The sequence below is a fragment of the Vicia villosa genome, linkage group LG1 (assembly GCF_029867415.1).
Source record: "Vicia villosa cultivar HV-30 ecotype Madison, WI linkage group LG1, Vvil1.0, whole genome shotgun sequence".
Taxonomy (NCBI): Eukaryota; Viridiplantae; Streptophyta; class Magnoliopsida; order Fabales; family Fabaceae; genus Vicia; species Vicia villosa.
Genome location: NC_081180.1, coordinates 5,312,872 through 5,326,451, shown reverse-complemented (window position 1 = coordinate 5,326,451; position 13,580 = coordinate 5,312,872). Strand labels below are relative to the sequence as shown.

Below are 13,580 nucleotides of genomic sequence, written 5' to 3'. Positions count from 1 at the left end.
ATGTTTAACCTTCACTTTTTTAAGCATTGTGAAACTTACAACTCACACTTGTTTCTCCGCACAACTCACACTTGTTTCTCAATAATCCCCCCTCAAGTATGAGTCCATCTACTATGCCCCCTTAAGCGGAAGCTCTTTCATCCACATATTCCTACTTTCCCGTTCAAAAGTAATTTGTTGAGAGAATTTGCAATTTTTCTTTTCGGAAGATCAACTAACTCTCAAGTACTATTTTTCTCAATCGATTCCAACTCCTCTTCATAGCACAAATTCACTTTGGGTCACTTAAGACCTCTTCTATCTTGACGAATTCAGATTCGACCATAAGCGCAAAATGGACAAAATCACCATCATCATTGATTTCGTTGTCGCAAAACATCTCACAATCTTGGAGTCTTTGAGGAAAACCTCTTTGTCTAGTTGATTTTTTTTATACTTTCATCAGTTAAGGCTTTGACGCATGGCGCTTCTGCAGTTTCAACTTCTCTAGAATTTGAAAATTCGTACCTGTAACGAGTTAACAGTTTCTAGTAATCGGTTAACGCTTGCATGTAACCAGTTAACAACTGGATGTAACCGGTTACAGACTGTTCCTTTTGCTTCAATTTATCGATTACAAGTCCTTGCTGATTACGATCCTCCTGTTTTCAACATCAAACATCTTCTAACCTCCAAGAGTGATACCCTATAAGTATCATCATCTCCCCTTTGTCATCTAACTTCTTTCTAAGTTGGCCTGAAACACGTCGACACGCCATAGAGCTGAAACCTCTCAAATGATTCAGATTCAGTTTGAATCCAGGGCATGCCTCTTCTGGTGTTATCTTCTCAAGCTTCTTTGTAGGACACATATTGAACAAATAGGCGGTTGTAGATACCACTTCTCTCCACTACTATTTTGGCAAGTTCTTCCCTTTTAACATGCTTCTCACCATGTTCATAATCATTCAATTCTTTCTTTTGACAACACCGTTTTGTTGCGGTGTATAGGGTGTACTACCTCATGCACTATCCCCTTTTCATCACAAAACTTCACAAAGTCATTTGAGACATATTAGCCTCCACCAACCGTTTTGAAAACATTGAGTTTGTGACCGCTTTGCCGCTCATCGGTGGACTTGAACTTCTTAAACACTTCAAATTCCTTATTTTTCTCTCTTGATTAGGTATGTCCATAGTTTTATACTATAATCGTCGATAAAAGTGACAGTATATATTGCCACCAAACGAATCAACTTGCATCGGCCTACACACATCGGAATACACCACCTCAAGGTGATGCTTGGTTCTACAACCTACATCCTTGCTGATTTTACCCTTATGTTTCTTTGCTTGCAAACACTCTTCACAAATTTCATCCGGTATGTTGATGGATGGAAACTCGGTTACCTTCCATTATTTTGCAATGCATTGACATCTCGAAAATTGAGATGCCCAAGACGGTAGTGCCACAACCACTCTTCTCGACTTGCCAGTGTAGCAAGACACCTATGATCTATAACCTTCAACTAAATCTTAAAAGTTCTATTGGCATCCATAGAAGGTTAAATTTGATTCCTAGAATGTATAATACATCTTTGATCAAGAAATGTCCACCATCCCTCTTCATGATCAAAACATCACTGATTCTATCTGCCGCTAAACTGGCGTCATCCAGGATTTTCACTTTATTATTCATGGCTTGATTTATTTTTACAAACCAATCCTTCCTCCTCATCATATGCGTAGAAAAACCAGAATCCGAGTACCATTTTCGCTGCACTGGACTCCTTCTCTCACAGTCATCATAACGTTTTCTTCTACATACTTTTCTGCAGCGTTTCAAGAACTGCAACTTCCATGATCATGACGAAGAGTTTATTCTCTTTGTCAACCTCTTGTCTTTCAACCTTGGCTTCATCTTCTTGAGATTCCCTTTGTTTCACGTTGCATTCTCTTGCGAAATGACTGAACTTTTGACAATTGAAGCATTATGTCTTGCTTATGTCAAACTTTCCTCTTCAGCCTCTAAAGTTTCCTTGACCACCATTTTGTTGCATCTGCTCTCACCCTTTTGACAAGTAGAACTCTTTGTATTTTGAGACTCTTTTCCACCCAATTCTGACTTCTCGTTCTTCTCATTGAACCGAGCTTGCAAAGCGATCTCCACCTTTGCCTTGTCGTTACTCCTCTCCTCCATCCTTTGCTCATGAGCCTCAAAAGATATTTGAAGCTCCTCTTTGCTCAATTTCACAAGATCCTTTGATTCCTCTATCTCCACCACAATATTGTTAAATCTTATCGTCAAAGAACGAAAGATCTTTGACACATTATTCTGCTAAAAAGTAATTTCTCCACACACCTTGAATTGGTTCACCATTCAAGTAATTCACGTCACATAATCATTGGTTGTCTCATTTTCCTTCATTTTAATTAATTCAAGTTGACTTTTGTAAGTTTGTAACTTCACCACCTTTTCTTTATCAACTCCAGCACATGTCCAATATTTCCCAGGCTTGCTCGACGATTCGTAATCACCAACCTTTTCGAAGTTGTCACTATCCACACATTGATGGATCAAGAACAATGCTTTGAATTTTTTCCCCTTCTCTTTCTTATGTGTTGCTCGCTGTGCATCCGTTACACCTTCGACAAGGGAATTCACCCCATTATTGATCACATCAAGAACATCTTGGTACTCAACTAACACCTTAATTTACTTACACCATTTGTCGTAATTTTTCGCATCAAGTGTTTATAGGTTTGTAGGAGCTCTATCATTGGAGACATAATTCATATTGCACACTAGATATTTGTGGATCAGAATCAGGCTCTTGATGCCAAAATGTTGGGACATTCAATCACAAGATTGGTAAAAAATGGACTATGTGGAGAAAAATATAGTGAGAGAGAACATAATTAGAGAGAGAGAGAATCGATGGTGAGAATGATAATTTTTCATTACTAATGATGAGGATGCCTCCAAGGCGTTTATACAAGTGTTACAAAGTAATTGGGACACAAAACACAGAATTAAAAAGCAAGAAAAAATAAAAATCGGGATATAACCAGTTAACCGGTTACAGCAAATAAAAAGAAAAAACTAACTATCGAGTGTAACCGATTAACACGAATGCGTAACCGATTACGCCTACTCCAAAAGTGCTTTTCACCAAGCTGTAATCGACTACACCCCCGTGTTAACCGGTTACAACACTTGAATTACTTAACTTTCTCTTAACAAAGTCGTTACATCCTAATTATAAAAAGCTCTTCAAAGAAGAATACCCTAATCCAAAAAGTATCTCGCCTCTACGTGACTCATACTTAAGACTATATGTAAATTTCCGACCTCAGAAAAGCATATCACCTCTATGTGACTCGTGCTTGGGGTATGTGTAAATGTATGACCTAATGACCCACATCAAAAAAATCTCGCCTCTACGCGACTCATCCTTAGAAGTGGTGTAAATATCCGACCTAATTACTATCCTCAGAAAAGCATATCAGCTCTACGCATATCTTGCTTGGAGTGTGTGCAAATACCCGACCTAATTATTGACCTCAGAAAAGAATTCTGCCTCTACGTGTCTCATGATTGGGAATTTGTGTACATTTCTGATCTATTTCGGGTCGTGGACTTGATAACCAAGAAGGAGCCTACCTCTCAGATTGTGTCGGGCTATAGGACGAAGACCAAATAACACACCCTATATTGGTAACTCGCCTATTATAATAAGGTCAGGTTAATTCCGTTTGGTGGACCAGATCAGTCATTTCGACCCAAACCTTTTGTGAGAGGAATTTTCAACTTAAATGCATAGATGGTGCATTTATGGCTTATTGATAAACATTATGACAAAATATCTGACAATAAGATCTGACTTCAATAACCATTAAAATGTCACATTTAATCAGGGACAGTTGCCTTAATAGTCCTTACCGAGCCTTAAGTGATGAGAACACCAGAGATGCTATTTTAAATGCTCTTAGCACTACCGTTCGCCACAACGAAGTGATAATGTGGTCTACCTGCATATAATGAGTTGAGATCCTCTCCATTTCTTCAAAGAAATGGAGAGTGTCATTACTAAAGTTTTTATGTATAAAAATCTAAATATATAAAATATGTCACATTTTTCAATAATATAAATGTTTTATACTCCCAAATTTTAGTAATGACACTCTCAATGGAGAGGATCTCAACTCGCATATAATGGAACTTAGTGTTGGTGAGATGAGGCTTCAACTCATGAGATCATGATACTTGTTTTCGTAATATTTTTAAGAAATAAAAAGAGTTTAAAGAGAAAACTTGTGCTTATGTTACGAAATTAGTTTTAATTTATATGGTTTGTTTATTTTTAACTTTGATTTTTATATTTGTGTGTTTATATGGTTTGTTTATTTTTAACTTTGGTTTTTATATTTGTGTGTTTATGTTTCTCCTTCCTGTTCACTTGGTATCCTATGTTTTAACTGAATCTATGTGACTCACTCCTTTTTTTTTTTTTTTTTTTTCAGATTCACAAGGTGCAGAATAAACCTTTTATGATAATGGCCATTACTTTGTTACTTCAATATGATGCAACTATTTTTTGGTCAGAAGTTATTTGGTTGAGTAGATGATAGCCTACGCGTCTGTCATGTCTTTAGAGAGGATTGTGATGTTTATTATCAACAATTAAGGACTATTTCTATGAACTCTCCAATAGGAATGGCTAAAGAGTACTGATGCTAAATAGGTAAAACACTCTCCTTTGGATTGGAGATGCTCTAAATTTCTAATAATAACCTCTATTCAGTACTCATAGATTTAACTTTTAAGACTATAAACCACACCACTAACAATCTCAAAATATAGTAACAATACCAAATCTTATTATCTAAACCATCAATTATTCATTTAAGCCTTCTACGATTGCATAAGGATTTATTTACAAACATTCTGTCAACTCTAAATTGATTAGATCAATGTACTAATTCAATGGTAAACTAAACATCTACATCTCCAAAGACTCCATTTTCTGTACGTTCTCTTCTAATAACTTGGAGTTTGAGTCATCTGCATCTCCAAAGATCTGAGCAATTTCCTCTGGTGTCTTTCCTTTTATCAACTCAGATACTTTGCTCCATGCCAGCTTCTCCAGGCTCTCGATTTTCATGTAGCATGCAGATGTTGTAAGATCAAGCAGAGTTCTAGGGTCAGCATCGACAAACTTAACATCCCCTTCCTTGCAGTAATCAACAATCATTGTCAATATTTTGCTACTCACTTTATGAATACAAATGGCATCAACGTCATCACCAGCAGATATGGTCTCAGTAATGTCCTCAAATCTTTTTGACATAAGTGCTACACCATAGTCAATTTCAAACACAGTCCCATCAGAGCTTATCAAGTTGATTTTCTTCGACCGGTTCATTCTTTGTACCTGCAATTATTACTAACATCTTAGTCTAGTTTAAAAAATTGGATGCATTGCTTAGTAATTGGGATACAAAAAACAGAACTCCTGAAATGTTCCTAGCATGATTTATTTTGTCCCAACAAAATCTAAATTTTGAGCCAAAGTATGATTAAATAAGTGCACAAAACATTAAGAATTTGAAGTAAATGAAACTTTCCTAAAGACTCACAAGGCTGACCACACCATGTTTCAGAAGGAAGATAATGCAATAAGAACTAAGTTTTACAGAAATCACCTCTGCCACCTTCTTTTTTGTGCATTTGTAAAAATTTAGGTAGAAATCCAATGTGTTAATAACAAATGTTTGATCACTCATCTCTCCTGCAACTTTCCGATCAATCTGGATACCAACAAATTAAGACAAAAGAGATATTATTACAGGAATAATCAAATGACTAATTTGGATTGAATATAGCAGCATTATGGAAGTTGATTAAATATAAATTTAGTGAGAAACATATACAAATGGAAAATAGAGAATACCATACCACAGAAAATATAGCATCCATTATTTCTTTAGTCATCTTTTCATATACCTGACACAATTAAAATGAAGTAAAACCAGAATTAAAAAAAGGGGGGAAAAGGGAAATGCAAAATAAATAAATTAGAAAATCATCTATGCAACTTTTCTAGAGAATCCAATCACTAACCCCTTTGTTAAAGGCTGAGAAGTTGACTGCTTCAACAGAAATACCCTCTAAACTTCGAATAAACTGAGCATTAGAAAAAAATGAGAGGCGGCTGGTTATAGCTTTGTAATCTGACCATCTTTTGAACAGTTCTCTCAACAAAAGGTCATCTTTCTTTTCTTGCAAAGATGGCAAAACCTATTAATAAGAAAATTGCATTAATTTTAAAAATGTTAACATAATACATACACTATCGGGTTTTGATCTTCCATGTTTAGCAAAATTCATAAAGGAAAATGACATTGTGACTCACTTTTGATATGATGTAGTCTTCTAATATCTCCTTGTACTTGCCAGATACTTCTCGGGAAGAGATAGGCATAATGTCTTTGTTGCACATATTGTAGACGATCCTGCATTACAATTCAAGTTCAAGGAGTGTCAAGATTGAGCAAAGAAGTCATGAATCCAGCAAGAAGTTGCAATAATAAGCAACCCAGATAGTTAAAAGTGATGAAAAGTAAGAAAATAGATTGAGAAGCATCCAAGTTAGAAAAAAAGCATAATTCTTGAACATGATCATGATTACATACGTGTATAGTTTTATGTATTCTTGAGAAGTGAAGTTAGGCTCCTTCCCTTCTACAATGTTGAAGACTTTGGTGATACCTTTCTGCAAAGGCTCCCATTCTTTGCTGGTGAAGGTCATTGATGTGTTGTTGACAAGTTTCTTTCTGGTTGGAATTGGAATGGTTTGGATGAGAGAGAGAGATATGAAACTTTAACTCAAAACTAACAGGTTTACTAGTTTTATAGAATGAGTTAGTTATAGAAGTTAGTTATGGCAGTTGATCATGTTCTCCTATAAGAATATGACACGTGGATTACTGGTTTCATCTCATACTACGCCGTTATGTGATTTTCTCAAACAGTTGGCGGGCATTCGGCGAGGTGCTGAAAATAGATTGGAAAACACGAAGAGCTTTTGCATGGCGTTGAAGACTTGTTTTGCAAAGCTCGATATTTGGTTAGGGCATTTTCTCAAACAGTTGGTGGGTGTAATGGATGATTTGCTGGAGTCAAGGGGAAGCGGTAACCACAGTTTAACCATGGAAGCGGCAAACATGCAACTATGGTGGTTTTTCTGGAGTGATCGTAGCCATTAACGCCTACAATTCCAACAACAAAAAACCCTACAATTCCAACAAAATACCAAATTTATCCATTTTATTCTTTTTACTTTGACATTATATTTTTGGTCTGTAAATTTTTTTTAAAAAAAGAATTATAAATCCGATTTTTTTTTTAAAACAATTTAGAAATATATTTATCAAGGGATCTTCTAGAAATACTAATATTAAGGGACGAGGACTCGAAGTAAAAGAGATTAAATCAATGTCGTTATTATTAGGGGAGTCACTATCTAACCATCAATAATGTATTGATTAATTTGAGAAGAGATCCACAAGAGGGGATGCATAGACTGACATGCACTGCTTTGATTTTGGCAAAGTATGATGCGAATGTGAGCATTAAATGCAATCCTATCTTTAAACGTTTCACTGTTTTTCTTTGACGTTTGACCTGAAAAGGTATGAGGCGACGTGACACAACTTTCTGTGTACTTAAGTACACTTGAGTTTAGTAGTTGTCTTCCCCAGATGAAATATGATCGTTGATTTGCCCTTATTTCCTGCATTTGGTCTTATTCACTCGATTGCCTTTGCACATATAAAGAAGGAGAGATTTCGTGGAAAAACATTTCAGCCCTCTCGTAGACTAAGGGTGTGTTTGGTTCGAGGTAGATGGAGGGGAGGGGGGGTGACGCAGTCGGAAGCCGCCCAAAGGAATAACAAGCGCTAGACCTTGAATGAAAAGAGGGTTGCAAGCGTAAACCCTATAGATAAGCTCCGGAGTCCACCAGGAATAAAGAAAACTTTGGATTCTATTATAATAAAAGAGATAATCCTTATGGCCATGCTAAAGGTCTTTAAATACAGAAAACAAATAAACCCTATTGGGCCTTATGGGCCTTTAATCCAAAACAAAATTAAATAAAACAAATAAAATAGAAATTACTTAAATATTAAAACTAAAATTGCTTAAATATTGCTTAAATATTAAAATGCTTTTCGACGCGCGATTTCTTCTTTGATACGCACAATCCTCCTACATCAGTCTCCTTCACTTCTGAAGAACTCGACCCCGAGTTCTCTTCTTGATAAAGAACTTCATCTGGCAGCTTGCTGTAATTGTAAGTACCAACTGAAAACCTCTCCTTACGCCGAAATGCCATCACATCTTCTCCCACATTGAAAACTTTAACTTCCATGTGTTTATCTCGCATAGGAGGCAAATCGTTTGCCAGCTCATCTGCGGTCAACTACTTGAAATCCTTTAGGATCCCTAGCAGTTCTTCTGGAATTGTTTCCTCCTTTACAACATTCATCAACCCTTTGATCACCACTGGACAGAAACATTCAGTTTCTTTTACAGCCTCATTAAGCTCCTTTTCACTTTGCGTCATCATCAAGAATCTAGGATTCTTTCCTCCTGGATTCTTATCAAAGTGCAAAACAGGAGCCATAGCAATTTTATGTGTGCCCCATGTAAACATCATCACGTTATCCCGTCCTCGATAAGTGATATCATTATCAAACTGCCAAGGCCTACCAAGGAAAATATGACAAACATCCATATCAAGAACATCACAAAGTACCTCTTCTCTATAATGTTTTCCGATGGAGATAGGAACTCTGCAGGTTAGTGTTACTCGAACTTGGGAGCCCTTACTTACCCAACCGAGGTTGTACGGCTTCTCATGTGGTTTTGTGGACAACTTCAAATAATCTACCAATTTTTTCGACACCAGATTCTCCATGTTGCCACTATCCACAATTAGATTACACACTTTGTTCTTGATAGAACAATGTGTCTTGAACAAATTCTTGCGCTGCCCTTCGTCTTTGGATGCTAGTAACATTCGCTGCAACACAAAATTTACCCTCTCATCAGATTCTTCCACCGCAAACTCAACATCGGCATACTCATCGTTCTTTACTGTAGAATCTTGTCTTTCCTCATCTTCCTCCCTTTCTTCCACAAGAGCAGCGACTCTTCTTGTTGGACAAACATTTGATTAGTGGCCTCTTCCGTTACAACGATAACATGTGTCTATAGCGGGTCTAGCATATGGATTATTTGGCCTTTGAATTGGTGTTTTACCCTGCTGCACACTGCTAGAGCTGCTAACCCCCTTATTCTCAAGATTGGAATCCCGGGGTGTTGCATTCTTTTCCGTGTCACCTACTGATTCACAGTTACTTTGGGGTGAATACCTTTCAATAGACGAGAAATTTCGAGGGGATTTCTCCATCAATTCTGCCTTCAAAGCCAAACTGGATGCTTCAACTACGGTCCATACAGTCTGTAAACCCATCTTCTCCTGCAAGGATCCCTTTAGGCCACTGATGTATCGAGCCACTTTTTGGCTTTCTGATTCTCCCAATTCAGTGCGCTCAGAAAACCGCAGGAACTCAGCTGTGTATTCAGTCACGGTTCTCTTGCCCTGAACACACTCGATGTACATCTTATAAATAATCTTCTCATAATCCTCCGGTAAAAACCGCTCTAGCATCAATTGTTTCATTCTTCTCCAAGTTCTGACTGGCCCCTTTCTTTGTCTCTGCCTTTGAACAACAAGTTTATCCCACCAGACAGCGGCAATACTTTTAAGCCTGATCGCAACCATCTTGACTTGCTTGTTCTCAGGGACACCCATAACGTCTAAGAACCTGTCGACGTCGATCTGCCAATCAAGAAACTCCTCCACTCCCATAGTTCCGTAGAACAATGGAATATCATCCTTCACTCGATAGTCATGGTTGTTCTGTAGATTTCCACGATTATCTTCTTTATTGTAAGGTTCTTCTTCATCAGAACTCGAATCTTCGACACAGTTTCCACCCCGTAGAACCCTAATCGGTTCCCCTCTCCTGTCTCTTCGCCGATTCCCATTGTTGGCGTTGTTTGCCTGATTCGCTAAATTCGCCATCTGTTCAGTCAAAGCAGTTAGAGCCGCGGTAAAAGCCGTGGCAATTCCCTCAAGATCTGCTTTGGTCACCGGTTGGTCCGCCATAGTGTCAAGCTACGGAAAGAACAGGAGAAAACCTGCTCTGATGCCAACTGACGCAGTCGGAAGCCGCCCAAAGGAATAACAAGCGCTAAACCTTGAATGAAAATAGGGTTGCAAGCGCAAACCCTATAGATAAGCTCTGGAGTCCACCAGGAATAAAGAAAACTTTGGATTCTATTATAATAAAAGAGATAATCCTTATGGCCATGCCAAAGGTCTTTAAATACAGAAAACAAATAAACCCTATTGGGCCTTATGGGCCTTTAATCCAAAACAAAATTAAATAAACAAATAAAATAGAAATTACTTAAATATTAAAACTAAAATTGCTTAAATATTGCTTAAATATTAAAATGCTTTCCGACGCGCGATTTCTTCTTTGATACGCACAATCCTCCTACATCAGGGGGGGAGGGAATATTTTTAATTAAATGTGTTTGGTTCAAATTTTATGAGGGGAGGGGAGGGAAGGGAAGGGGAGGGGAGCAAAACCCCTCAAAAACACACTTTTTGCGTTCCTCCAAATCGGAGGGATTTGGAGGGGAGGGGAGGGAATCTCAACTTTAATATTTTAAAAATTATTATAGTTACTATAATATCCTCAGTTTAATTTTAATATTTTAAAATTATTTATTTTCTTTTGTATTATTGCTCTCTTCTGTGTGATTTTTCTCGATTGCTTCTATCTATTTATTATAATTATTCTCCACCTTCAAATTATTTTGAAATTTTTGTCCTTAATATAAATCATAATCATTTCACTTTTTTGATTTTTTTTATAACTCTTTTATGTTTATTTATGTTTTTTTTTTCAAATTTTGTTATGTATCCTATTATATTTTCTTTTATATCAAATTTTAAAATTTTCATTTTAATTAATTAATTTATTTTATTAAAAAATTTAAAACATTTATATTTAATAATAAATTATTTTATGTATTTTATGTGTTAAATAATTCATTACGATTTCAAAGTTGTTATCAACATATAGTTTAATTTGTTTTTGAACATTTTATTTGAATTAAGGGAACTCAATTTTTTAACGTTATGCAGTAAATTATAACTTTTTAGTCACTCAATATTAGAAATTTTACTAACAAAAAAATATGTATAGATTTTTCACATTTGAATATCATATTGTATCACTTATATAAGATAATAAGGATAAAAATGTAAATTATTAATAAAACCCCTCCCCTCCCCTCCTGAACCAAACATACTTTTAATTAAAATCCCTCCCTTCCCCTCCCCTCCCCTCGTTTGAACCAAACATCCATCTGATTAAAAAAATTCCCTCACCTCCCCTCCCCTTCTCTCCCCTCCCCCTCATTTGAACCAAACACACCCTAAGTTTCACTTGTCTCTTTGAGTTCTTTCTCTCTTTATAAAAGAACACTTTCCTTTTAGAGTAACAGTCATCGTACGTTCACAATCTTAAACATTACAACTTTAATTTTGCAGCTTCCTTCCTTATTTTAGCGCATTTATACTACTTCAAGGTACCTTCTCTTCCCCTCATCTCTTACTCAAGTTTTTATGGCATTTTCTTTATGATGAGTGGTAACCCTATTATCGTCGAAAGTGACTTGGAGGGTATTGTTTCTTCATCTTCGAAAAGGGGGATGGAGTCTGAATCACATTCATTCCCCTCTGTCAGTGGGGTTTTGAATCATGAATCATCATTTTGAGTGATGATTTGCAGATGGAAGAGTCATTTGGAGAATCTCTGTCAGATGAAGCTCTCTCTATGAATACTTATGAATCTCTGTTTCTTGTTAAATCCAACAAGGTGAAAACCTTGTCTAGGGACTGACGCCTCTTCCTTTCTTGACCGAGGTAGAAATGGAGGCTGCCCGTAAATGGAGGGAATGTGTCGGCCGCTTTGTCATAAAATATCGGGAGTCAATTAGTCATGACCCTAATGACTCTGAAATTGCTCGTCATATGGAGTTCCAAAGGTGGAATAATGTCTTGTCTTGGGTCAATCCAGTTGATCATCATAGAGCTGACGCATTGGCCCGTAAGGGTATTTGATTAACAGAGCCGACCAATGCGAATATATATCGTTGGATGGCTGCTGAAATAATCGGGATTCCTTTTGTCTAGGACACCGTCAAAGACATAACCCAGACTAACATCAAAATAGATAATTCCTCGGATTAGGAAATTCTGCCAGTAGGTTCAAATGAGAGGGTATGCAACTCTTTCGAGGGTTGCTCGGTTCCCATGTACGAGTGTCTCTTCACCATGTTGGGAGTACATCTCCCATTCTCTGACTTTGAGGTGGTCATGATGAACCATCTAAAACTTTCCCCCTTAAACTTCATCTTGGAGCTTGGGCCTTCTTGGCTGTGTTCCAGCTTTTTGTCAGGTACAAGTCTTGGAAACCTTCATTGGGGCTCGACTTCGACCTCTTCTCTATAGCTCCTACTTTGCTGGATGATGCTTGAGATCATGGATTAATCTCCCTTCGTACCTAAGTATCTTAGTTCAACTCTTTCACTTCTAACTGGGGTGATTTTCTAGAGCGTTTCATACTAGTAAAAAACCCATCACTTTTGAGGTGCATATGGCCTTCTGCTCGTCTTTGGTTTTGGTGGAGATCACCCGTTCTAGCAGAGGTGGTTTTTGGAAATATTGGTCCAGAGTTCATTTCTACCGGTTTATCCTTTCTTTTCATTCCGGACAATATTTTCTATCTTCTAACTAAGTGAGGTGCTTAGCTGCGACTGACATGAAGAGCCTTTTTTTGCAAATGCTTCCTATAATTTGTTTAGAGTTGGGTCCCTTCTTTCTATTGTAGTTGTATTCCAGTACGAAGTTCTAGGCTCTGGCGAGTCTCTTAGCTTGGGGCGAGTGTTTATTTCTATGAGAATGTCACATTGTGGTCTAGATGGTTCAGGGATATACCCAATATCATTTTGATGAGACTCATAAGTAAAATTTTCTTTTATCTTTAAGAATCATAAGTAAATTTTCATAAATGATAAATAATTTTTAAGATATATTTTTAATGTAATAAATTCACGTATAACGTTGCCCACACTACTTAAAAGTTATGGATACATCCTTATACACACTTGAGGGGAAGATTGTTGAAATACAAGTATGAGTTAGAAGTCACACATTAGTTAGAAAAGTGGAGATTGAGCACTTTATAAGTGAGATGACCTATATACTTAATGCGTTAAGATTTTGGATGAATATGTGGTATCTCTCTCACTTTTTTGAGTGAGTGTTTGACTCAATGTTGATGTTTCCTTTCATAGTGACATGTCATATTATCCTACTTATGTCTTTATTTCTACAACACAATCCTAATTGATCTGTTCATTATTTTTCCACATTAGTACCTTGCTCATA

At 36.8% G+C, this 13,580-nt stretch overlaps 1 protein-coding gene across 1 annotated transcript; it reads right to left on the bottom strand.

Annotated features, from left to right (window-relative positions):
- Window positions 1–4,769: 4,769 nt before the first annotated feature.
- LOC131600053 (cullin-1-like) lies at window positions 4,770–7,332 on the bottom strand. Its single transcript, XM_058872287.1, has 6 exons — window positions 6,676–7,332; window positions 6,396–6,495; window positions 6,104–6,280; window positions 5,939–5,986; window positions 5,686–5,790; window positions 4,770–5,414 (listed from the first exon to the last, which is right to left on the bottom strand). Exons 1-6 carry the CDS (start codon window positions 6,789–6,791, stop codon window positions 4,983–4,985), a joined length of 978 nt encoding a protein of 325 aa, XP_058728270.1. The 5' UTR covers window positions 6,792–7,332; the 3' UTR covers window positions 4,770–4,982.
- Between the last annotated feature and the right edge of the window lie 6,248 nt (window positions 7,333–13,580).